At 45.3% G+C, this 26,423-nt stretch overlaps 1 protein-coding gene across 1 annotated transcript in view; it reads left to right on the top strand.

Annotated features, from left to right (window-relative positions):
- The window catches only part of Slc6a11 (solute carrier family 6 member 11), a 128,263-nt gene that overhangs the window by 43,121 nt on the left and 58,719 nt on the right, over positions 1-26,423 (top strand). The window contains exon 6 of the mRNA XM_076841076.1: positions 20,625-20,759. Coding sequence (XP_076697191.1) covers positions 20,625-20,759 — 135 coding nt within the window. The remainder of the gene's footprint in view (positions 1-20,624; positions 20,760-26,423) is intronic.

The raw sequence follows: 26,423 nt of genomic DNA, 5'->3' as shown, positions 1-26,423 counted from the left end.
CTCCAGGAAACCCTGGATCTCCCCCCATCCTCTTCTTCTCAGTCTGTTCCCGACAGCCCTTGTCAGCATCAGCAGCTGCTCCAAGATCACCTCTGCTGCTGGGTCATGACCGTCAGGCTTGGGGGCCCAGAGAGATTTCTCATCACGTGGGTGGGGCAAATATTTGCTGAGCGTGTCTCGTGTACTGTGTCCTGTGCCAGGGACTGCAGATGCCAACTCTAACGGAGTTACAGGCTGGAGCGGGAATCCAGTCAACAGGCAGTTATAAAATCCCCCTGGGCTGAGGACAAGCAGGTTCCCAGGAGGCAGTGTCGTCCCTCACTGGAGGGTGAAGTAGGGACTGTGTTTAGCTGCTCACAGGAGAGAAAGGGGACTCTAGGGGAACAGGGACAGTGTGGACATGGCTCATTTCCCTCTTCCCTCCCTCCTCTCTCCTGCTTTCCTTCCTTCCTTCCTTTCCTCTCTCCATCCCTCTTCCTTCCTATAGATAAATAGATGGATCAATTGTTCGATCGATCAAGGAGGTCTTGTTGCATATCAGGGATGCCAAGAGCATCTGTTACCTTGTTCCTAGGGTAAGTCACATAGCATGTACTGTAAGTGGTCAGAAAGTCCATTTCAAAGTAGCACTAAGTATGTTAGGCCTGTCGTGTGCTAGGACCTGTTTGGTTGATGGGGGTGACAGTTCCATGGCACTTCCCAGGACAAGTCTCTCTCTCTGCCCACAGTGGCTAAGGAAACAGCGGGGTGGAAACTTGTCCCGGAGAAGACGAGTGAGGATTAAAGCAGGGTGGATAGCAATGTGTGCGGCTCAGAGTGTTCTCAGTTCCCTTGTCTGAGAACCAGGAGCAAATGGAGGGTGATCACAGGTGGAAGGGAAGGGGGCGTGGCACAGAGCAGCAGAGTCAGGGAGACCCAGGTTCAAAGCTCAGGATCTCTCTGCAAAACTTGGGAACATTATTTACGGAATACCTGCTGTATGCCTTCCGTGGGGTTCAGCACTCCCCTTTCACCACTTAATTCAATCTTCACAAGAGGCTGGTCAGGCAAGTGTTGGGCAAATCTACTTTATAAATGAAGATGCAAAAGCCCAGAGAGAGAAATGATAGGCACAGAGTCACAGAGTGAGGGAAGGATTCAGCACTTGAACTCAGGTGTGCTCAGGTGGATCCCAAACTGGCGCTCTGTGGTACATGAGTACCTGTCTCCTCCTCGCCACAACCTTTCATTCATCCACCAGGCAGAAGAGAGCAGAGGCCTAGGGCTTTGCCTCTGGATCCAGGCCAGGGTGGGCTTGGATCCTAGCTCTGCCTGCAGGGTGGTCTTGGGCCTTTCTTTGCCCCTGAGCTGCTTCCTCAGCTTCAACTGAGGACTTAAGAGCACCTGCTTCATTCTAAGGCTCATGAGAGAGGATAGTGTGGAAACACAGGCAAAAGGCGCTGGGTCTCCAGGGAACACACAGCTGTTAGCATCACCGTCATTTTAACTTTACTGCCTGTGATTTTTATAAACTCATTCCCAAACTGCAGAGTGTTCTCAATCTGATGGGCGAGTGAGATTGAATTCACTCACCTAAAGACAACCTGCGTAGTAAGTGCTCATTGCCAACGGCACCGTCAGTGCCTGTAGGGAGTTTGGCTCAGGAAGTTACTGTGGCCCTCCCGGTGACTTGGAAAGGCTTCCCAGAAGCAATGAGACTCAAGCTTCCTTCGGAAGGACAGGTAAGAGGAGGGGCTGGAGCTGAGCCTTCTAATGGATGAGAGGTGAGGAAGGTGGAGTCTGGGGAGGCTGTGAGGTTGGGAGGCAAGTAGATTGCAGAGTAGGGGGACAGAGGTGCCAGACAAAGGCCCACGAGCAGTGGGGAGCCCTTAAAGGTTCTCGAGTAGGGGCATATTCTGGGAAAGTGGAGGTGAATAGCCTCACACAGTGCCGTATGCTGTGACTGCAGCTGTCTTCTTTCCTGTTTGACAACCCCCGATGTGTGATGAACTAGAACCCCCAGTGAGAACACTGGCGCCAACGAGAATACACTCTGCAGAAGCCAGACAAGATCTTCATCCTGAATCATAATTATGTCATGTCACAGTGACGACTGGCCCTGTATGTATTAATAATCAGAGTGCCAACATCCAGGACAGAGTGCTTACTGTACGCCAGCCCCGGTACTGGAGCCTCTTCAAACCCTTAACGATTCTTAGGTCTCTCATGGACTCCCAACCCCTTGATTATGACAAGGAACTTAAAACAGACATTGACCAGCCTGAAATGCGATTCATTAACAGTCTTCCTGTACAGATCAGTTCAAGGAAATAGCTTGCCTTGCTGGTGCACACCTGTAATCCCAGTGGCTCAGGAGGCTGAGGCAGGAGGATTGCAAATTCAAGGCCAGCCTCAGCAACTTAGCAAAGCCCTGAGCAATCCTGTCTCAAAATAAAAAAGGGCTAGGGATGTGGCTGAGTTATGAAGCACCCTGGGTTTAGTCCCTCGCACTTAAATAAATAAACAGAAGATGGACACAATGCCCTAGCTACATTATAGGAAAAGCCAAAACGCAGCAACTTCTAAATAAAACAACACACATCCTTCAGTATTTAAATGCTCAGGCACATCAGAAAACCATGATGAACTAAAAAAAATGGGCATGAATTGTAAGGAATGTGAACAGATCTGAGATGGGAAAGCCCATGATGTCCCAAGGCATGTTGTCAATACTATTCTTCTGTGTTGGACATCTTGAAATAAGAGCTAAGCGCAAAATATTATTTTTGGATCCCCAATATTGCAACAGTGACAAATGTAGACTGATAGAAGACTGTTGACATTGGTCACTCAGATTCCACAGGGCAGTATTAACATCAATGACACAACTTTCTGAAGTACTAGACGATGCTTGGTAATGTACTGGATAAAAGAAGGTATGTCCTTTTCTCAATTTATATGGTAACTGTATTTCTGGAAAATTCAGCATAAATTAAAATGAGGTTAAAAAATAAATTCTTTGGTGCTCAAGGCCCTGGATTCAATCCAACAATTCATTGAAATCCGTTATTTTTGTTCCCACATTATAGATAGGCACACTGAGGTGCCAAACCTGCTCTAGGTCAGAACTGGGCGTGGAACCCAATCTGGGTTTCTACTTCACCATTTCATATGATACTGTTTTGTTGTTTTTATGGAGTAAAATGGCTTCAAATAAATTCAACTTGCATTTTTTTAAACATTTACTTTTTAGTTGTAGTTGGACATAATACCTTTATTTTATTTATTTATTTTTATGTGGTGCTGAGGATTGAACCCAGGGCCTCACATGTACTAGGCAAGCGCTCTACCGCTGAGCCACAACCCCAGGCCCTCAACCTGCATTTATTAAACACCTCCTGGTTCTAAGTATCCTAGTAAGTCCAGAAGACACAGAAGTAAATAAGACTTGGTGGGGTGGTCCAGAGAGAGAGAGAGAGAGAGAGAGAAACATGGCAGAGGAAAGGAATGGAAGAAGATCTGTGTGTCCAGAGTGGACGGTCCTCAAGGGGGAGCAAAGAGAGACAGTCTGCAAGGGTTGGCACAGGGCTTGTTGGCGACCCTGATAAGAAGTTGAGAATAATGGAGAGTCACTGAAAGGCTTAAAGCCAACAAACGATGTGTCAAGCTTTCTTTTTACAAAGCCACTGTGACTGTAGAATGGGCAACAGATAGAAGGCAGCCACAGCTAAAACACAGGTGTTCCAGTAGGAGACGGTGATAGCTTTGAGCCGAAGAGAAGAGGATGGGATCAGGAAATGCAGAGGAGTCTGAATTCACCACCACCCTACCATGTCTGAACATAGAGGGTGAGGGAGATAGAGAAGTCCAAAATGAAGCCCAGGGTCCAGGCTTGATTGGCCAGTGCTCTGTGGGGCTGTTGGGTGAGATGGAGGAATACAGTATGAGGCAGAGATGTGCTGGGGTTAAGGGAGAACATTTATTGCTTTGGAGACTCATCAAATTTGCAAGTACGAATATTTGGGCAGCAGACAGGAACGTCCAAGCTCAGGAGACAGGCCTGTGGGGTGCAACCCCCTGCCTCTGTGTTAGGATTCTTTTATCTGTGGCCCATAGGTGCTTCAGGGAGCCTGTGAATCTCTCTCTCTCTCTCTCTCTCACACACACACACACACACACACACATATAAATTATTGGGTCATATGGATATGCACATTTTTCTAGGATGAGGATCCCTAGATATCATCTGGTTTTCACAGGGATCTGTGTCCCCCAAAGGAGAAACTTCTGATACGACATATTTCAACTGATCTAAGTTACAACATCATTTTTATACAGCCAACGTTATCTAATGTTTCCAATTAAGAAGGACATTTATCAGAAATAACAATACCTCCAATTAATCTGCTGCACATTACCTTGGCATTATTTCTGTATGACACGTGAAGTAGTCACACAGGTCTCTGGTTACTCTGAAGTGTTTTGTTTTGTTTTTAACTTCTCCCAAAGGAATGGGCGGCTCCTCTTGTCCTCAAATGTGTCATTTGCGGTATTATTTGACAATCAGTTTGCATGTCCAGCAGTATCAGAACATAAGGTAGCTTTCATCTGCGTGGGGATATCTTCTTTTTACTCTTTTTAAAAATGTTTATATACATTTAGTTGTTAATGGACCTTTATTTTATTCACTTATTTATAAGTGGTGCTGAGAATTGAACCCAGTGTCTCATACATGCTATAAAAGCACTCTACCACTCAGCTGCAACCCTAGCCCTCTTTTTAAAAATTTTTTGTTTTGCAGTATTGAGGATTGAACCAAGGGCCACTGAGCTCCATCCCCAGCCTTTTTTGTTTTGTATTTTGAGATCGGATCTCACTCTCCAACTTGAGAGCCTCCTGCAACAGCTGCCTGAGTTGCTGGGATTACAGGTGTGCACCACCAAACCTGACTGGGTATCTTCTTTTGCTAGACCCTGAAACTATTTGACTATTTCTTTTCAAGAAAATATGAAATCATGATCATATCTCTAATGATTTATATTTGCTTCATAGTATCAAATTTAGCCACCCATTTCTACACCTTTCTCTAGAAACATGATGTGATCTTTTTAGGACATTCTAGATATTAAACAATTGATTGAAATTAATCTAAGATATGTTAACCAACAAAGCCCATAGCTCAGTGATAGCAATGACAATGGAAACAGCTAGGACTTTGTCTAACACTTTGGCAGTGGAAACTTCTTTATTACTGCCACCTGGGAGTTTTCCTGATTTACAGAGATAATAAGGTGAACAATTGCTATGGATTGGGTATGATTTATCCTCCAAGGGTTTGTGTGTTTGGAAGCTTGGTCCCCAGAGTGGTGGTGTTGGGAGATGGTGTGGAACCTTTAAGAGGTGGAGCCTGATGGGAGGTGTTTAGGTTAGTGAGGGAGCTTCCCTCTGAAGGGATTAAGATAGCTCTCATAGGATGCCTGAAGTCTTGCAATAGCAAGCACAACCTCTAGATCACTCTCTGGCTTCCAGTTTTGCAGTGCGACCTCTCATTCATGCCCCCACCATGATGTCATGAGGCCTTCATGAGAGCCGAGCTGATGCAGGTGTCATGCCCTTGAATCACCCAGTGATCTACACAAACCTCTTTTTTTTATGAATTTAGTCTGCATCCGTTATTTCATTATAGTAACAGAATATAGCAATTTTAAAAACACGTGCCTTAGAACTGAAGGAGTTGCTACTGCAGGAATAGACAGATACCTAGTAAGAGAATGCAAGAGATGGGTAGAGGAGGGAAGAGGAGACCTGGGGCTAAGAGGAGGAGAAACCAGAAAAGAAAATGATGAGAGGTTCTCTGAAAAATAGAGAAAATCCAGGATGATGGCTTATGGAGATATGAAGAATTCTAGGAAGTGGGAGGAAGGCTAGAATATATGAACTGGGAATGTCCACTGGAACCAACAAGGATAAGCAAGAGCATTGAGCAGCACTACAGCTTCATGGAAGTGCCTTTCTCCATTTCAAAAGATTAATTCATGCAGAGGGGAGAGAGCGGGAAGCTGAGATCAAAGAGGACACATTGGGGTTGTAGCTTGAGTGACACCATTGTCCAAGAAGGGGACACAGAAGGAGAGTTAGATCTGGGGAAGAAAATAATGGCTTTGGAGTTGAACATATGGAGTTATAGGTCATCTTTTTGGGAAATCCATGTGGGTAGACATATGGGATTTGAAAATCTAAGTCAGAAATTCCAGGGATACCACCTGGTTGATGGGGGGAGGGGGTTGAAGAGCATTAGCACATTGGTGGCTCCTAAGATCATAGAAGAAAGTAAAAAACCCAAGAGAGTGTGTGTGAGAGAATAGAAGAGGGGTGTCTTAGTCTGTTTTCTTCTGCTATAACAAAATATTTGAATCTGGGTAATTTATAAGGAAGAGAAGTTAATTTGGCTCATGGTTCTAAAGGCCAGGAAGCCCAAAAGCATGGCAGTGGCATCTGGTGAGGGCCTTCTTGCTGCATCATAACATGGCAGAGGGCATCACTTGGTGAGACAGACCCAGCGTGCTAACTCAGGTCTTCTTCTTAAAAAGCCACTAGTACTGTCATGGGGGGGGGGCCCATTCCTCATGACCTCATCTAATCCTAGTCACCTCCAAATATCATTAACATGTGACTTTGAGGATTAAGTTTCCAACACATGAACTTTGGGGAGGTGCATCAAGACCATAGCAGGGGTAAGGCTGGACTTTGAGGAAGCAGCTTAGAAATCTGCAGAGAGCAAGCCACAGAGCTAGAGGATAGGGCTTATTCCTGGGCCCAACAGTATCTGGTACTTCATAGGTGCTAATCAGAGTTGACTGATGGATTGGTTGATTGACAGATTGACTAAAAGAATGCACAAAGAAATGAATCTGTTGGGAAAGAGACTTTAAAAATGGAGAAGGGAAACAGAAAATTAAAGTCTAATCAAGAAAAGTTTTAAATCTGCCAGGATAGAATAAGGACAAGCACTCAGAAACCATTAGGATGGACTATTAAGGGTGCCCTGATGTCCTCTGCAATTTCCGCTGGGTAGAGAAGTGGGAGCAAAAGAGAGATTGCCACCAACTAAGAGAACAGAAGGTGAGCATAGATTTTTTTTTCCCCATTAAATGGAACAGTTTGGGAAGGAGCACCAGTATAAGAGAGCCTGCGAAGGATCCCATGGTGCTCAGGATTCCTGAAGAAAGACCCAGAAGAGCCCAAGTCCTTGATTGATTAAGCACATCTGCCTTTGAGAAGAGGGGATGCACACAGGAACCGGGCAGCACCCCACTTCAGGTGTAACCCCTGAATATTGCTCTCTTTGCATCCTCATTATCCGACAAGTGTAAAGAGTAGAGGGGCGTGGGGTTGTATTTCTCATCCAGCAGCGACCCCACCGCTGCTGGTGAATCCATACCAGGGAATGGTTGCCATGGAGACACCAGCCTTCCAGTCCAAGAAGACGGACAGGGTTTAAATCATTCTTAGCCAAGATACCGAGTGTGTTTTCCAGGCGATGAATAATAGCTCCTAACACAAGTGCAAGCTTGGCTGGGCATGGCATAGAATATTTATGTTGCCTGGGCTTGTTTTTGGATTTGTTTTCATTTTTGTGTTCTTTATGGTGGAGCTCTGCAAAAAAAAAAAAAAAAAAATCAATTGCATTGACTCCCTGGCTAATCTTAATTCACCATGAAATAGGCTTAAACAGTAGCCTCCCCGATCCAGTGACTTCCAGATATCCTGTAGACAAGGATTTAAATTGGGTCCAACCGTCTTAATGAGCGTGTTTGCTATTTTAGGATCTCATACCCTGGCATGCAGGGTTTGTTTCTTAACCTTGGAGGTGACTTTTCTCAGGTCAAAGAACCCCGCCTGCTCCATGTCCTAAGTCCTTCTTTTTAAGGAACTTTCTTTTTCCATGCAGTATGCTCTAGATCCGGAGTCCGGGAGCAACAAGAACATGTTGTTCCCTGTTCTAAGCCAAGCTGCTCTCTTGAATGTTCCCCCAAAAGACTCATGTGTTGAAGGACTAGTCACAGCCCATGGTGCTTTTGGAGGTAGTGGAACCCTCAGGAGATGGAGCCAAATGGAAGGAATTTGCTGAAAGTCAGGATAGAAAAGTGGCAGAGACTGGATGTGAGCTTTGGTTTTTCTAAAGTCAAGACCAGTCCCTGAATCTATGCCATTATTGCTCAGCGTGCTATAGGCTATTTGAGGAGTGTTTCATTCTGCCTGAGTGGTTCGTGCTGAGTCCTGGGAGACATGGTAATGATTGAAATGGCCTTGAAGGTCAGCGTGATTTTGGTAGGCAGGGAAGGAGGAAAGGATCTTCCAGGTCAAGGGTGTGGCAGAAGCAAAGGAAGTGCAGGGTTTGTCCAGGCAATACCAGAAGATGTGACATGAGATGATCCTGGTTGGATCAGGGGATTGGATTGGATTCCCCAAGGTTCCATGCAGTGGTGGAATGCAAACTTTGGAATCAGATAGATCTGAGCTTAAATCCTGAATTCCTCTGCCCATGGAATCCTGAACCAGTACATAACTTCTGGGTACCTCAGAACTCAGTGAAACATGGATGATAATAGTCTTTGTTTATATGATTTATATAAAAACAAGGCACACAGAGCAGATAATAAATATGAGTTTCATTGGTAGTATCTCCTGAACTGGGTGCTTTTCCTTCCTGAGTCCTCAATTTCCAATCTGATGCCCCTGGGTTGTTAAATAATGGAGTCATGGAATCTCAGAGTTGTAATGAGCCCTGGATGTAGGTGATGTTTATGGTCTCAGTCATCATGGAATAGAAACAATAACTCCATTCTCGGAGCACCTAAGTGATTCGATTCCTTGCCCCTAAGGCCCCGGGCACTGAAGATTCCCTGGTGGTCTAATTTCTTCCCTTATGAACTCTCAAGAGCTGGGAATGGGAAACTGGGGTCGTGGCTCAGTGGTAGAGCACTTGCCTAGCATGTGCGAGGGCCTGAGTTTGATCCTCAGCACCACATACAAATAAATAAATTAAATAAAGGTATTAGGTCCAACTTCAACTAAAATAAATTTTTTTTAAAGAGCTGGGAAAGGCATTTTAACATCAGTATCTGAAAAGTCTCAGCCATATTACCTGGATAAACTGTGCCTGAGTTCCCAGCAACAAAGAGCTCCTCAGTCTCTTACCTTGTCAGGTTCCTGGTGTGTCATCAACTTTTTTCCCTGTTCTCTGGGGATATTGCTCAGAAGTAGAGTGCTTGCCTAGCAAGGCCCTGGGTTCCATGCCAGGCACCACACACACACACACCAAAAAAAAAAAAAAAAAAGAAATGATCAAACGTTTTCAATATTTTCATTGTCCTTAGCTTCTCCTGAGAGTCTGGCTTCCCCTTTTATAGGGCATGTTTTCTCCCTGTCTAATATTTGTCTGTCAAGAACACACCTGGGTCCCATTCTTTCCTTAAACTCAACTTCTGAATGTCTTTTGCCCCTCCTTTTAAATTGGAATTTGGTTGTAACCAGGTTTCACCCTGGTATAATTCCTTCCATTCTACGTAAGTAACATCGCTACCCTGGCTCCTGAGCTGCCCCAACTGATGGCTGGAGTTGCGACTCCAGCGAGGATTCTCATCTCTGATGGCCACTCTGGCTGACTCTCAACGCCCTCTGACCTTCCTTTGAGGGTGGCTGCTACAGCTCCTCCTGAGGGCTGTGTGTACTTCCTTCTGCCCTGTGATTTCTTCTTCTCCCTTGATTCTGGCCACCCAGATTTTCCCAGCCATGGAGTGACCACCCCTTAACTCCAGCCTTCCCCTCTTACCACATTGCCAGTCACCCCCACCCCATCTGTCAGAAGAACCTATAAGGATTCCCAGGAGCTACTTCCTGCCCCCACTCTGTCTGCATTCTTGAACCCCCAGCTATGCTGTTCCCTGCCAGCCAAGGCCACTCAGTCACTGGGTTGGAGAGGCCTTGCTTTGTGCCCAGTGCTGGCCAGCAAAGGCCATCCCCAACTTTCTCAATATTAAGCAACTTGTCCGTGTCATGCTTTGCCTGGTGATCTCTAATCTACCGCACGCCATCGTGTGAAACAGGCATCATCCTCACCTCACCCCCGTGGGGAAGAGGGAAGCCCAGTCAGGTCTCACTGATCTTTCAACCCGTGCCCATACCTTGTGCTTGGTGATGGGGTTCATACCAAATATAGCTTTCCACCTGTTTCTAAAAACCCTCCAGAGAAGGCCAAGGCAGTGGCTTCCAAGGATTGGTGGTATCTTTGGCAGGTCTGTTCCAACTGCTCCTGTAATTTTACAGAGTAGACCTATCTAGAGGCTTCCTGATTCTATTTGTTGATGGTTTCTGCTCGGTTCCAGATGGAGAAGGTGGTCACTCTCAGTGGCCCACCTTCAAGATCCTCAGTTCATCCTCAGAAACTTCTCTTCATGTCTGAGTGGAAGGAAACAGCATGGGCCACAGGGGAAGTGCCTCCATTTAACAAGAAATAATAGAATGGGAGAGAACCTCCCCAAGATCACAGAGCCAATGAGTGGTCGGATCTTTAGGCTCCATGTTTCACTCTTATTATGGAAACTTCAGAGAGCAAGAACGTCAACAGTGACTTGTTTTTCTCTCCCATAACAATCCAGGTGTGAGCTGCTGAGGTTCAGGGACCTAGTCATCTTCTCTTTTGTTGCTCAGGCTTCCTTGGGATATTGCCTTCATTGATAAAACCTAAGAGACCCTGTCTTCATTGCAGCCCATGGGAAGGGCAAGAAAGTAGGGATAAGATACAGCCTTTCCCTTTAAGGACCTGACCTGGAAGTTTTATGTAGCACCTTCATTCATGCCTTATTGGCCAGACATGGTCACATGGGCCCATGTAGCTGCAAGGGAGTCAGGGAAGTGTTTTTTTTTTTTTCTAGGTAACCAAGGATCCAATCAGAAATGAAGGTTTTGTTACTGTAGAAGAGAGAAGAGATATTAGCAGAGGGCTCATAGTCTCCATGCTGATAGAAGGGCAGATAGAACTTTCCTTTCCCATCCCATACACTCCTCCCAACTCTAATCCTGTTCTTCAACACCCACCCTGTGTGCCTCCACAACCCAGTTCAGGGATGATGCCCTGAAACCTACATCCTAAGGCAGGCCATGTTTTGTTCTATTATTTTAGTCACTACACAAGGTCTAACTTTCACAGCAAAACCATTGCTTGTTCAAAAATTATGACTTCAGTTCCTTGTGGAAATATTGCTGCATCATTAAAATACTATGACCTGCTCAGAAGAAATACCTTTATTTCCTGGTGAAAACACAACTCTACCTATTAAGAATTTGGTTGCTTAAAACAGACAAGTTGCCAAATTTACAATTTACAACAAATGTCCCATGTTTACAGTTTCTGTTAGAATGTTCTAGAATGGCACATCTACAAGTGGGGAAAAAAAATGTAGGGAGGCCAGGTATGTCTTTGGTGGGCCTCCCTTCTTCAGATTTACATTTTACTAGAATCTTTTCCCCAAAGATTAGTGATACCTTATTGGTGGCTATGCCAGACTTATTTGGTGACTACTGTAGTGTTCTTTCCTGGGAACTTGGGTTAATGGTGTCTAAAAAGCTGAAGAGTGTGGGGAGGGATCTGTTAATATTCAAAAGAGTGGTTGTTTAAGGATTGGATGTTCAGTGCTATGCTTGGCAACCATATGGGATGGCCCCAGGCACAGAGGTGGGACTAATTAGAAAGGGAAGTGGGTGGAGCTTCGTGGTGTTTCCCTGACTAGGTTAGTGGGCAATGAATTTCTGCCAAAAGTCAGGTGAGCAGATACTTGAGGTTAAGGACAGTGAGAGAAGACAGGGGTTGAAAGTAGCTATAGAGAGCACATGTAGCATGTGGGGTGGAGAGAGGGGACTTCCTCCCTAGCTTTCTGGGTTTTATCTGCAAAGTGGAGACAGAACCCATTCAAGTGGTATGAAGATCAGTTAGAGACAGTATATGGGACGCCTCTGGCACCCAGTAGGTGTTCAAGTTAACTGCAGCATCTTCTAAGGCTCTGGGTAGCTGTCTCATAGAAGATTCAGGCCAAATCATTTTAAGGACCCTGGAGAGCTCCAAGGGAGGACTGGGCCTTTGAAAAAAGGGTTGCAGTCCACAAATGGACTGTTCTAGAAAACACTGTGACAGCTGGGAAGTACTTCATAAACCATCCATCTGGTCTTTCTCACAAATGCAGAAAGAAATCTTCCCATCCATGGGATGATTTTAGTGATGCACAAATGCAGATTAGATGGCATCCAGTCGCCTGGTAGGACAGCCACCTCCTTTTCACATCTCCTGAAGCAAAAGGGATGCTGAAATTCTGGTTTACCCTTGTGCCCCTGTTGGACTTGGGGCTTTTGCTTTGAAGAAAGACAGAGCATGGCTCTGACTCAACATCTTTGGCTAGCATTTAATCACATTTTATTTTTACTGTATTTATTTATTTGTGCTCAGACATAATAGTTTTGTAGTGATAATTCAGTTTTCTAATCACGCATATTTACTAGCGTAAGATTTCTAAAAGATTGCCAGGTATCGTGGGTGGTGAAGGTCTGTAGTCCCAGAGGCTTGGAAGGCTGAGGCAGGTGGATCGCAAGTTCAAAACCAGCCTCAGCAAAAGTGAGGTGCTAAGCAACAAAGTGAGACCCTGGCTCTAAATAAAATACAAAATAGAGATGGGGATCTAGCTCAGTGGTCAAGTGCTCCTGAGTTCAATCCTTGGTACTGCCCCCCCCCCAAAAAAAGACTTATGGAAAATGTTAAGTAAGTAATTTAAAGTAACACACATACATAGGACAATAGTTAGAAGAGTGATTCAAGTTTGATTAGTCTGCCGCTGCCTCTTTGCTGGTAGTAAAATGCCATCCCAGAGGGGTCAGTGCCTGACCCAGCTGCCTACATGTTGCATCTGCTGACCCTGGGTTCTCACCCCCCGTGCCATTTCGCTTTTTCCAAATACCTTTTGAACAACACTCAAGTTTCCAACTGACCCCATTAGCCTGAAAAACTTCAGGAGGGGGCGGCCTTTCTCCGACTTCCCTGGCATTCCCAATGATCAGACAGTCTCTCTGCTCTGAAATAAATAGTTGTATCCTGGAAATAGGGGGAGAAACAATTCCCCACAATTCCAGTATTGGAATGCAAATGAGCAATTAGAGTCAATTAAGACAGGATACAGTATAATTACCACCAATTGCACTAACCTTTCTATTCAGAAGGACTTGACCTGCTAAAGGGGAATTAAACAATAGTAAAAATCCCTACTTAACCAAGGGGTGTATTTGGGGGCAGCCAGGCCTCCTGTCACCAGACCTGAGAGGTCTGACAGGTTAGACCCGCCTTCCCCCACGCCCACTGCTCTGAGTCTGAACCACCCCTGGCAGCAGCAGCCAGGCTTGATGGTACCTTGTCAGAGACCTTATTGTGCCCATCACTGAACGCTGCATAATTTAGCAGAATGCCTGAGCCCTGCAGCAGCAGCCTCTTGCCTCTTCCAGACAAATCCTGGGTCCTTAGACACGTTCAGCGAGACCCAGCTTTGCCAGGAAGCACCTTGCACTTGAACTTTCCTGCCCTCTGAACCTGACCTGGTCTGTCTTTCAAAACCAAATTCCTCATGACTTTCTCACTGATAATTACACGTCTTAAAATCTGGCCCAGATTTCTAAATCCTGATTTATGTGGATCCTGCATTTCCTGTGGAGACAGAACAAAGTCGTGATCTTAAAGACCCATGTTCTAACCAGAGTTCCAAGTCTCAGCCTGTTTTATTTCTTTTCTTTTTCATCCATCTAATAAGTATGGTTGGAGCACAGCTTAAGGTTTTATGGGTGTAGCTTAGAAAGTAGAAGACAAAAATCTTATATTTTAGAAATCTTAAACCTTTACGAGGCAAGAAAACTGCTGGGAGAGAACACTTCTTGGTCCCAGGAGAATTCTGGAATGGCCTGAGTGATGAATGTGGGTGAGTCTCTGGGAGAATGTAGCGATGGTCATCTCTACCACATCTGGGCAGGCAGCATGGTTCACAGGTTCAGAGAAGGGCGGTGCCCATAGTAAGACAGACAAATTTCAAATTGACCACTCTGAGCCCCTATTTCCAGACCGATGTAAGACAGGACAGTGACTTCTCAAGGGGGGGCTGGGCATTTGACTTTGAGGAGTCCTCAGTCCTATTGTGGGGATATAGACACACAGAAAATGAACACCTTGGGTGGCCAAGGACTGGAGACAGATCCTGTGGACAGACAGAGGCTAGGAAGAGGCAAGAAGTCCTTAAGAAGCCTGGCGTGGGGCCAGGTGCCAGGTCTATAATCCCAGCGGCTCGGGAGGCAGAGGCAGGAGGATCGCAAGTTCAAAGCCAGCCTCAGCAACTTAGTGAGGCCCTAAGCAACTGAGCGAGAACCTGTCTCTAGATAAAATATAAAAAGGGCTGGAGATATGGTTCAGTGGTTCAATCCCTCATGCCCCAAAAAAGAAGCCTGACATGAAGAAGGATAGAGACAGACCAGAGCCACATGGGAAGTTTGAGCAGAGCCGATTTTTTTTTTTAACTTTTATTTTATTTATTTATTTTTATGTGATGCTGAGGATCAAACCCAGGGCCTCGCACATGCAGGGCGAGCGCTCTACCACTGAGCCACAACCCCAGCCCAAAGCCGAATTTGATTTCAGTGTTATCTTTCTCAAAGCCTAACCTTTTCACTAGATCCCACCACCTTGAATGTGGGGCTGGGTGGGGAGTGGGTAGACCCAGAGGAGCCAGGAAGAGACATAGTCGATTAGTATTTTTGCACCTTGGGCTGCAGCATGGACAACATCAGGCTGTCACAGTGACTAAGAAGGAAGCTGATGAAGGGCCCTGTGATGGGGAGGGATGAGGTGCGATTTCAGAATACAGTTGGAGATGAGATGGGAAGGATTTGGTCCCCGACTGCATGTGGGACAAGCTGAGGAAAGAGGCGAGGCTAACTTGAGTCTGAGCCCCTGGGTCACCACCTGGGGGCTCCTAGATGTCCCAGGGGGCAATGTTCTACGGCCATTTCTGCATCCTTGGCTGGTTCCATGTTTTCCTTGCCTGAATCAGCCTCTCCCATTCCCGTTTACACTTGGCTACTCAGCTCCTACTCACTTTGAAAGATCCCATCTTGCAGACCCTGGAAGCGCTTTCCCCACTATCTCTGTAGCCTTTTTTCCCATTGGATCCTGCCTGTGCATTATCATGACCTCGGGAGTCTCGTGAATATATGCATGCACACAGGCACCAGGTCTTTCCTTGAGGTCAAGGCTGAGGTCTTAATGTGGTAGAGCAAGGCAGGAACACTCGCAGCTTAAGAGCTGACAGGCTGTGGTTTTGCACGCTGACACACAGCTCTGCTTACTGACATTTAACCCTGGAGGCTTGCTTGCAACGGCTGACAGGTATCTGCAGAAGATAAACCACAGTAGGAGAAGCAAGAAACAAAACAATGGGGAGAGAACAATCCCCCTTTAGGCTTAGTGCAGTAAAAGTCCCTAAGCCCTGTGAGCTAAGAGTCCCTAGGCTGTTGACATGCTTGCACCCATATAAGGAATGTAGAATGCTCCCTCCAATAGAATTGCATCAACTTCCTTGCCTTGACGTACCCCAAATGAGCTTATGTATAAAAGTAAGAGCTCTGCTATGCTCGGGGCTCAGACTTTGGGAATTATTCCTCTGGGGAATGATGCCTCTAATAAAGTTGCTTCCAGATCTCAAGTGTCCTGACCCTCATTTCCCACTACGTTACCATTCTTTTAAACCTCAGGAGACTCCTGAAAATGTATAAATGAATGAAACATGGACGAGATCACAGGTCACAGAGAGAGGGATTCCATCCCAGCTGATTACGGGGTCTGCCTGGAGGACTGGGTGGAGGTGTCTCTGTGGCTGCATCCAGGCTTGGCTGCAAAGAATGCTGTGATCAATTAGTGATGCCTGACAGGAGCACAGGAGGGGCGAATGGGAGCATGCAAGTCTTTTATGAGCAATCTCCTGATGACAGGACCTGTATGGGTTTTGACAGCCTTCAGCTGTTCTCAAGGAAAAAAAAAAAAAATGAAATGAATGTCCAAGTGTCTGGTGTGGCCAAGGATAAACACAGATTAGAAGGAGCTTTTAGAAGAACCGGAACCAGCAACAGATTCCACTGTGCTCTGCGTTGCATTTACAGCTTTCATACCACCCTCCTCTGGTATGCATTACATAATGGTGCCCCTACACCACCTTTTGTACCCTAACTCGAGACTCTCAAACCTTAGCTTACAAATGAATTTTTCTAGGGTAATGTGTGCCAGCCAGTGGTTTACTCTTGGCAGCTAAATGCGTCTGCACTCAGGTCTTTGGGCAATTCATTTGAATATTTTATTTCCTTTATGGTTTTGTAAAAAGAGAATAAAAATGAAGTTGTGGATTCCAGTGGAGGGAACGTGGCTCTCCTAAAAGTAATTGAAAAAGCAAGAGCATTCATTTAGACCTCCAAACAATAGAATTTGCTTCAAAAATAATCATTAGCCACTTAATGAGCCATGTCATTGTAGTGGTCAAGGAGTCACTTATGTAGGTTGCCTGGGCACAGCCTGGGTTCATTTAGCCAGGTTATAAGTGACCCCTCCCCCCGCCACCTACCAACACCCTAGAGACCCAGTCCACTCCATGGAGACTGGGGCAGAGCAAAACTGGCAAGGTTATTCACATTAAGGCAGTCTTGCAGGTGAAGGACAAATCTCTTAAGATTTTGAGTTGTTCCTGTGTTTGACGTGGTAATGTTCTGTTCCTTAAATTGTCTGAGCATGGGAGGTTAAGGTAGCTGAGCTGGAGAGAGATCATGAATCTGGAACAGGTCAGCTCCTGGCCATCATGGATAAATTAATCTGTCACACAACAGAGCAACTGGAAATTATTCGGTGAAAGCAACAAATTGTTAGCCTCAACCTGTCTGTTACTGACTGGGGACTGGCATTCATCTTGGAGGAAAACAAAATCAAAAATTGATGTGAAATGCTGAAGATCTATCCTAGCTAGTGCCTAGAAAGCCTAATGAAAGTGGAGATTGTATAGTACTGGGCAGGAACCATCAAGCATTTATTGGTTGCTGGCCTCTTATTTATTATTAATATCAATTGCTCTTCTATGTTTGGCTTGTGTGCCCCTTTGCTGGCTCCTATATGACAGCAAGAAATTATGTTGAGTACGTGACATGTCAGTTGAACCAGTGGTTGACGTGGAAACAGGGATGCAGGAGTTGGTGGCTCTAGGGACAATGCCATTATTGTCGTTGATTACAGAAGTGTGTGGATAAAATGATCCAACCTTCCAGGTTATGTCCACAGGACCCATCATCATTACCCCCTGATGGCCCCGATTTCCTACTTTCTGAGGTCTGGGTTTAAATCTCTGCTTTTTCACGTATTCTTGGAACAACTTAGTTTCTCTAAGAGTCTCGTCTCCCAGATTGAGAAAATAACATGGCATTCCTGTGGCTCTCCTGATGGGTGAAAACGTGATCTGGGAGTCAGGCAGGGCTTGCTGTGAATCCCACATCTGGTCACCATTTGTTGCTGGGTGACCTTGGACAAGTTACTGGTGACCTCTCCCAACTTTCTCGTGTGTAAAAAGAAGACAGTTACACCTTGTCAGGAAATGAAGTCCTGACCAAATGCGATCTTCGTGTGTACCTGGCATAAAGCAAGAACTCTGCTTCCCTCTTCCTTCCATCCCCGTTTTCCATGTCCTGAACTCCTCTTATCCTCTGTGAGCCAGCGTCTGTGTCACCTCTTTGGAGGAGCCTTCCCTGATTGCTCGTCACAAGCTGCTTCCTCTCTATCTTCTTTTGCCCTCCCCTGACTCCATGACCCATTATCTGTTTTCTGCATGTCTGTCAGTTGAAAGTCTCTTGGAGCAGAAATCCCATCCCCCGAGTCACCCTTATTTATACATTTCCAGGGCTTCGCAAATGCTGGGCACTTAGGAGCATGTGTTGTATCTGAGTGAGTGGAGCGAGTAGGCAGATGGCTGAGCAAATGAATGAATGAATGGAGCAAAGGACTGAACTCTTCTGGCCGCGGAAGCCTTGGGCTGAGCAGGAGTGAGAAGTGAAACCAGAGCCAGTCTCAAAACACAGGGGTAAACTGAGTCTGCACCATCACGGAGGATCCTTCATCTCTGGGTCTGCGCATTTGCCGGGAAGGCCCGGGCTGTCCTCGGAGTCTCAGAAATATCTCTGGCTTCTTGCCAAGTTGCTGGTCTAAAGTGGTGGAGCAGTAGGCCCCGCCCCGGGGGATGCAACCAAGGCATTGGAGAGAAGGTGACAAAGGAGAAAATATCAGACCTGGCAGGATACCAAGCCCCACAGGGACCTCAGGTGGGAGGTGGGTCCAGTGCCTGCGTGCAGCCCCCAGGACTGAGATTCTGGTAGCGTGCGAAGGTCTGCCTGATCCCATCTAGGCAGCATTGGTGCAGGGAAGGTTTGTGTGTCTTCCACGTGCCTCAACTCTTACCCTGAATCTGCCAGCAGAAGGGGTCTCTCAGGTTCATTGGATCCAATCACCTGCCTCTATAGCTGAGCAATCTTAAATGACTTCAGGCCCATGCCAGTGCTTTTCTAACCCAGTTTTCTTTCGCCCCTCTCCTCCCTCCCTTCACTCTGTTCTCTTCTTCCTTCACCTCTCCTATCCTATCTTGGGATCTAAAACCTTGATTTTTATTAAGAGCAGTATTTTTTTCCCCAAAACTGTGGGTTGTAGCTCATTGGTGCTTTATGAAATGGATTTTAAGGATCGTGACCAGCCTTTTAGAAAATGAAACAGAGCTGGGCGTGGTGGCGCACACCTGTAATCCCAGTGACTCTGGAGGCTGAGGCAGGAAGATCACAAGTTCATAGCCAGCCACAGCAACTTACCAAGGCCCTAAGCAACTCAGCGAGACCCTGTCTCTAAATAACAATAAAAAGGACTGGGGATATGGCTTAGTGGTTATGCACCCTGAGTTTAATCCCTGGTACCAAAAAAAAGAAAGAAAATGAAATGATGGACAATATTACCCTGTGTCACACATGCAACTGATTTTGTGAAACTCCTTTTCAGCTCAGTGTGCACTGGATTGTGATAATATATTTCTTTTCATGGGCTGTAGTAAAAAATGCTTGACACGCAGTACCATCAAGCCGATTATAGGCCTCAGTAGGTATTTTCCAGAAGATCCAGTCCTTGAAGGAACAGTGGTAGGAGACAGTGCAGGACAACAGGCTGCATCTGGGGTCGATTCTTCTTGCTTTACCAGGAAATTCTTCTTCCCATTGGTCCCTGTGGGGCCCACCACAGTCACTGTCTTTTTAAATTATTTTATTATGGAAAGAATCTTAACATGAGATTTACCGTAATATTTTTTTTCTTTGCATGCAGTACTGGAGATGGAATTCAGAGCCTCACACATGCTAGTCAAGCACTCTTCCTCTGAGCTACATTCCCAGCCCTCCCTTAAATTTTTAAGTGTGCTGGGTTGGGGTTGTAGCTCAGTGGCAGAGCACTTGCCTAGTATGTGTGAGGCAATGAGTTCAAGCCTCAGTACCACATAAAATACATAAATAAAAAATAAAGGTATTGTGTCCATCTATAACTATAAAATACAGATTTTTAAAAAATTAAAGCCGAGCATGGTAACACACACCTGTAATCCCAGCAGCTCAGGAGTCTGAGGCAGGAGGATCCCAAGTTCAAAGCCAGCCTCAGCAATGGCGAGGCCCTAAGCAACTCAGTGAGACCCTGACTCTAAAGAAAATTCAAAACAGGGTTGGGGATGTGGCTCAGTGGTCAAATAACCCTGAGTTCGATCCCCAGTACCCCCAAATAAATAAATATGAACTTTTAAGTGTGCAGTACACTACTGTTGACTCTAGGTACAGTGCTGGACTGCAGATCTCCAGAGCACATGCCTCTTACTTGATGGGACCTTTATGCCCATTGACAAACGACTCCCTATTTTTCCTCCCTCACAACCACCAGCTCAAGTTCATTCTTTGATTCTATGCATCTGACTGTTTTGATACCTTGTATGAGTGAAATCCGATGGGCTCTTGGTGTTGCATCTGTGGATTTTACTCAAATAGATAGAAACTATTCTTTAAAACCTGAGAATGTAGACTTTTCCATTGCTGTTGTTCCCTAAATAATGCAATCAAATGACTTCCCCCCCCCCACGGTTTCATTGCATCAGGTATTATAAGTCATCTAGAGATCATTTCAAGGATACGGGAGGATGAACCAAGGGTCTCTGCAAATACTAGGCCATTTTATCATGTAAGGGCCACGAGCATCCGCTGATTTTGATACCCGTGGGGCTGCTGCAGCCAACCTGCTTGGTTGCCGAGGGATGGCTATGTTTGTTTTTCTGTGACTGTGATACACAGATGAAGAAAGAAAGAAAACATAGTGTGTACATACAATGACATACTAGTCAGCCTTCAGAAGGGACAAGATGTGATATGCAGCCAAATGAATGGACTTGGGGATGTTGTGCTAAGTGAAGTAACCCCGACATTGTCACCCCTTCTTGAGTCTGTACTCTCCTTTCCCTGGGCAGGTTGTGTACGTCACTGCGACATTCCCCTACATCATGCTTCTGATCCTGCTGATCCGAGGGGTGACGTTGCCAGGGGCCTCTGAAGGCATCAAGTTCTACCTGTACCCTGATCTCTCCCGGCTCTCAGACCCACAGGTAAGGGCTGTCTACTCAGTGTCACCCACAGCCAGTGGAGGAAGCTTTCTGCAAACCCCCAGCACCCCCAGAGGCTCCATGGCCAGTTAAACAAGTTGGAAACCCGTGGACCTCTTCTCAGGACACAAAATTTTAATGCATCCGTTAAATTTGTAGGAAATCAAAGATATCAAAATACAGTTACATTTATAAAAGGCAAATTTGTCACATAGGATATATAGGCACTTTTTTTTAAACAGTACCTTAAATAGCAAGATCCACAAGCAGATCTGACAACTACCAGTTGAGGATTCCTTATTCCAAGTGTTTGAGACCAGAAATATTTCAGAATTTGGATTTTTTTCTAATTTTACAATATTTGAATATACATGATGAGATATCTTGGGGAGAAGACCCAAATCTAAACACAAAATTCATTTGTTTCATATATACCTTGTAGACATAGTTCAAAGGTAATTTTATACAGTGCTTGTAACAGTTTTATGTGTGAAACAGTGTTTCATGGTATAGGATTTTTCACTTGTGACATATGGATGCTCAAATTCCAGAGACTCGGGTGGCTGAGGCAGGAGGATCACAAGTTCAAAGGTATCCTCAGCAACTTAGTGAGGCCCTAAGCAGTTTAGAAAGATCTTGTCTCAAAATAAAATATAAAAAGGGCTAGGGATGTGGCTCAGTGGTTAAGTGCCCCTGGATTTAATCCCCCTTACCAAAAAAAAAAAAAGGTCAGATTTTGGATTCTGGATTAGTGATGCCTGGTACCATGATTTCAAAACAACTCTGAGCATCCATGATATTTTGAGATGGCAGTGCCATAGTATGAAAATATATAGGCTTTCCATTGCTAATGGTACTGGAAGTTATTGCCTGCACTTACATTCGTAATTGAAGAAATAGTAATTTAGGAGTTAGGTGAAAGTGCAAATGTTTTTTTTTTTTTCCTATCCAAGAGGACAGACCTCTGCAGAGGTGCATCTTAGTGAGAGAAACTACTTCCTGCAGGGGTAGCTTGCAGAAAGAAGCAACAAAATAAAAGAATTGGAGAAATTGGCACCAATTATTTCCAATTAGAATTTAGTCGTCTTTGGAAAGGCATTGACTGGCCTGAGTAGCAAGTACTAGTGTTTATGCCTAAGCTTCTCTAAATGGGTGCATGGTGATGTTCCTGGGAGTTCATTAAACAAGAGATGGAGACTGAACACCTAACCTGCCAAGCCCAGTGGCTCTCAGCCTCCACTACATGGCAGAAGTTTCTGGGGAGCTTTTAAACATTCCAGTTCCAAGAGCACAGCCTAGACCAATTAAAAGAAACTCTCTGGGGATCGTTCCCAGGTATCAGTATCTTTAAAGTTCCCCGGGCAATTTCATCACGGAAAATAACGTACTCAGAAGACATCTGGGTGGGCGAGGAAGCACCCATCTTTCTCTTAAACATCGATGGATCACATGCAATCTCTGTATAATCTTCAAGGAGAATTGAAACTTGGGAGAACTTGCAAACTTGAAACTTGCAATGTCAGGTCTGTGGTTTTTGGCCTCCCTGTGTTAGGGGGAGCTTGGGTGGGAATGTCCGTGGAGTGCTGGTACACGGACCTCATCACAGTGAACGAAAAGGGACTGTGGAGTGGAAAGAGTGCTCATTTTTGTCTCAGTGTGCCCTGCCTTGCAGCTCAGGGCACCTCTAAGCACCTCAAGTGCATCGTGAGCTGTAGGCAGAATTCCCAGGAAGAAGGAAATTGGCTCATGACCGTTGGTCTTGCCAAACCCAGCCTCTCAGGGCAGAGGCTCATCTGAAGAAGTAGCTTTAGAAAACACTGGTCTGTGTATTTTTGTGAGATCTGTACTTTCTCTGCCTTGATCCAGAGCAGATTTACTCTTGTCTCTTCTGCTCCTGGACTTCCTTTTCCTGGTCTTTGGAAAGGGTGATCCTGAGCATTCCCCAGAGATTCTAAATCTGATTAATCATCAGAATACCTGAGAGCATTTTTATTTATTTAATTTATTTTTTAGTTGTAGTTGGACACAATACCTTTATTTTACTTATTTTTTTATGTGGTGCTGAGGATCGAACCCAGGGCCTCACATGTGCTAGGCGAGCGCTCTACCGCTGAGCCACAACCCCAGCTCCTTGGGAGCTTTTTAAAAAGGAGATTCCAGGCCCCAACCCTGGAGATTCTGGCACCTGGGCATCTGTCTGTCTGTCTGTTTTTGTGTGTATGAGTGTGGTGCTGGACATGAAATCCAGGGCCCTATACATGCTAGACAAATTTCTCTATCACTTAACTACATTCCCAGTCCCTGGACATTTCTGTTAAGAAGCTTCAGAAGTGGTGATGGATTTATTTAGCTCAATGGCAGAGTTCTTGCCCAGCATGCACAAGGCCCTCAGTTTGGTCCTCAATCCTGAAAAAAATAAGAAGCTTCAGAGGTGATTTTGATGATGGAGAAAAAAAAAAAAAAAAGGTTGAGAATTCGAGTGCTCTGGTGCATGCCTGTAATCCCAGCTGCTCAGGAGGTTGAGGCAGGAGGATCACAAGTTCAAAAAATAAAAATAAAAGGTCTGAGCATATAGCTCCATGGTAGTGCACCCCTGGATTCAATACACAGCATTGCAAAAAAATAGTTCAGAAAATCTGGTTGGTTCCTATGACCTTAGAATCCTATACAGAGAGAGACAGACAGATAGGAGCACAGAGGTAAGGCCAAGCCATTCACCGTTCATCTCTTCTGCCCTAATCATCCCAATTTCCTATCGTTTCCTTCCTTTCAGGCCCCGGCTTCCAGGCCAGTTTGTATCCACAGGGCTGTTCTGGGGAGCAGTCACTTGGAGTACCAGGGAGCACACTGAACTGGGAGTTGGAAAGTGGGTTCTGCTAGTTCTGCCCCTCATCCTGACCTTGGTCAGTTCCCTCCCTTTCCCCTTCTGGGCCTGAGTTTTCTCCCTTGATGGTATGAAAGATTGAATTCAGTCTGTGATTTTCAAAGTGGAGCCAGACAGGCCACTTATGCAGGGACTGGCAAACTATGGCCCTTAGTCCAAATCCATCCCTCTGCACATTTTTATTTTGATTCCTGTCTGCAGGAGTCCAAACACCCCTGCTCAGGTTCTTTTCCTTCAGGGGAGAGGCACCCAGATCACACTCTTCCTCTAGAATTCCAGCATTGAAGTACAACAATCATGAAGCTTTTCTACCTTGAGATACCTGCCCGGGGACTCTGAGTCTGGAGTAGTTTTTGTTTTTGAAACATTATTTATAATAGCAAGATTTGGGGGAAAATCTTGTTTTTCCATTAATAACAGATTGGTAGAATCAGCAAAGCTACACAATGAATTACACAATGAAACTCTATGGAGAAATAGAATAAGCTCTCCAAGGATGGATATAGAAATGAGTCTGTTGGTGGCTTAAAAATGCAAGGTGCTGAATAACTTTTTTATTAGTACATTGTAACTTTATATAGTGGTCGAATTGTTACATATTTGCACATGTGCAAGATTTAACAATATAATCTGACATTGAGTAACTTTTAAAGTATCTGACATTTTTTAAAAGAAGAAGGACTTCAGAGTAGATATTCATGTTTGCTTGAATTTGCATAAACTAAGTAAAAACTAATAGAAGTGATTATTTATAGCGAATGGGCCCAGAATTAAAAAAAAAAAAAAAGAAAAGAAAAGTCTGTTTTAATAATTCCCAGTCATATTTTCAGAGTCTGGAATTTTTATGGGGCATTTTATTGAGTGCAGTTATGTCTGCCTAACATGACCCACTGCATCCTGCAGAATTCCAGGCTCTCAGAAGGAAACGTGTGCCCTATAGATCACACAGCTCGAACAAATGGTCTAGGTGTCAGCCTCAGTGGAATTCAGTATCCCAGGCTTGCAAAACAGCCACCTCAGGGAGTGCCACGGGGAACCTCTTAGAAGCTATGTTCCCAAATATCAGCCAAGAGCCAGCCTACAAACAGGACTTCCCTGCATACCTGCAAAAACTCAAATATTTACTCTTCGGCTCTTCCTAGAAAAAAGTTCGCTGACCTCTGTCCTGGAGAATCCCCATGGGCATATGAGCAGGGAGAGTGGCCTCTGACCCTCACATGACCCCACTGTGTCCATGTGGCTCTCTACTTGTGCTATCGCCACCCTACTTCAGGCCACCACCATCTCCCATTGGAAAGCTAGACTACTAGCCTCCCAACTGGTCTTCCAGAAATGTCTTTTGACCCCTCTAGGCCACTCCCCATCTAGCAGCAGAGTCATCTTTTTGAAATGTGAATCCATCAGGCACCAATTGCTTGTATCCCCTCTAGGGTTCCCTGTGGTCTTTGGAATAAGATCCAAATAGTAGGGCCCCCAACGTCTTCCAGAAGGCTCTTTGTTGCTGCATCCCCTGTTACACTCTCCCTCTTTCAATTCATTCCAGATAATGGCCTCCTTTCGGGACCACAAATACATGTATTCCTTCTGCCTCAGGGTCCTTGCACATGCCTTTCCTGTATTGGAACTGTTGACTCCTCCCCCCACGGAACCTGCCTTCCCCGCTGTGGCTAACATCCACTCATGCTTTAGGATTCATTTTAACCAGCCTTCTCAAGCAAGTCTTTCTCAACTGCCCACCATGCACCATTACCACCCAGGACTCCATACTCATTTTCCAAAGTACCTATGTTTGCAGTGAAATATCTATATAATTATATGTGTATGTGTGCACATTTTTATTCATTTGATATCCATTTATTTAACAGGTATTTGCTGAGTGCCTCCTTGGTGTCAGACATGCTTATGGGTATTTAAGATATGGTAGTCAACAAAACGGATCCCTGCCCCAGGAAGCTGATATCATAGTTAGGGCAGAAGGCACTAAACAAAATTGAAATGCAAAACCTAGAATCTACTAGACGGTGACAGGTACCCTGCAGACAAAGTAAGGCAGAGAGAGGGGCTGGAGTGCTGGAGAGAGAGAAGGATACTCAACAGGGTGACTCAGGAGGGCCTGGCTGAGGAGACAGCTTGGGACAAAGTCTCATCTGTCCTCCCCACTAGTGGCCCGGTGCCCAGTACATAGTAAGGTGCTCAGTAAATATTTGTTTCAATGAGTATAAGAGACAGAGCTCTTTCAGTGTTTGAAAACGTTGTGGTTCTTTTAACAAAAAGTCTAGTAACCTCAGGTTACCAAATCTGTAAGCTGTAATGTGCTTTGATTCTGTCTTAGTGATGGCAGGAAACCTAAGGGCATCCGTGTGCATGTTCTCAAAAGCACCTGTTAATCGTCAGGGGAAGAGATAAAGATAGTGGCCCCAAGACGGAAAGAGGAAAGAAAACTGCTTGTAAGCTGGGTTTTGTTTATTTGGAAACCGGGATATGGTGCAGGAAAAGCCCCAACACGTCCTGGTCAGCTGGCCCCATCTGTGAACATCCCAGACCATGAAGAGACAGGAGGGCTCTGGGTTCCATTCCTGCCTTCCCACTCTTGGTGGTGTGCTCCTGAGTTAGGTCCCTCACCTCTCTGGGGTCAAATGCTCTCTTCCCTACAGTAAGGATCACAGGTGGCAGGTACCTGCCTGTCCCAGCAGATGGCCTTGAAAGTCAAATTGCCAGGAGAGCCAGGGGTGTAGCTCAGTGACAGAGGGCTTTGCCTAGCATGTGCAAGGCCCTGGGTTCCA

This window comes from Callospermophilus lateralis, chromosome 20, assembly GCF_048772815.1.
Source record: "Callospermophilus lateralis isolate mCalLat2 chromosome 20, mCalLat2.hap1, whole genome shotgun sequence".
Classification (NCBI taxonomy): domain Eukaryota; kingdom Metazoa; phylum Chordata; class Mammalia; order Rodentia; family Sciuridae; genus Callospermophilus; species Callospermophilus lateralis.
The sequence above is the reverse complement of the archived record's forward strand: the minus strand, read 5'-3'. Positions and strand labels throughout refer to the sequence as shown.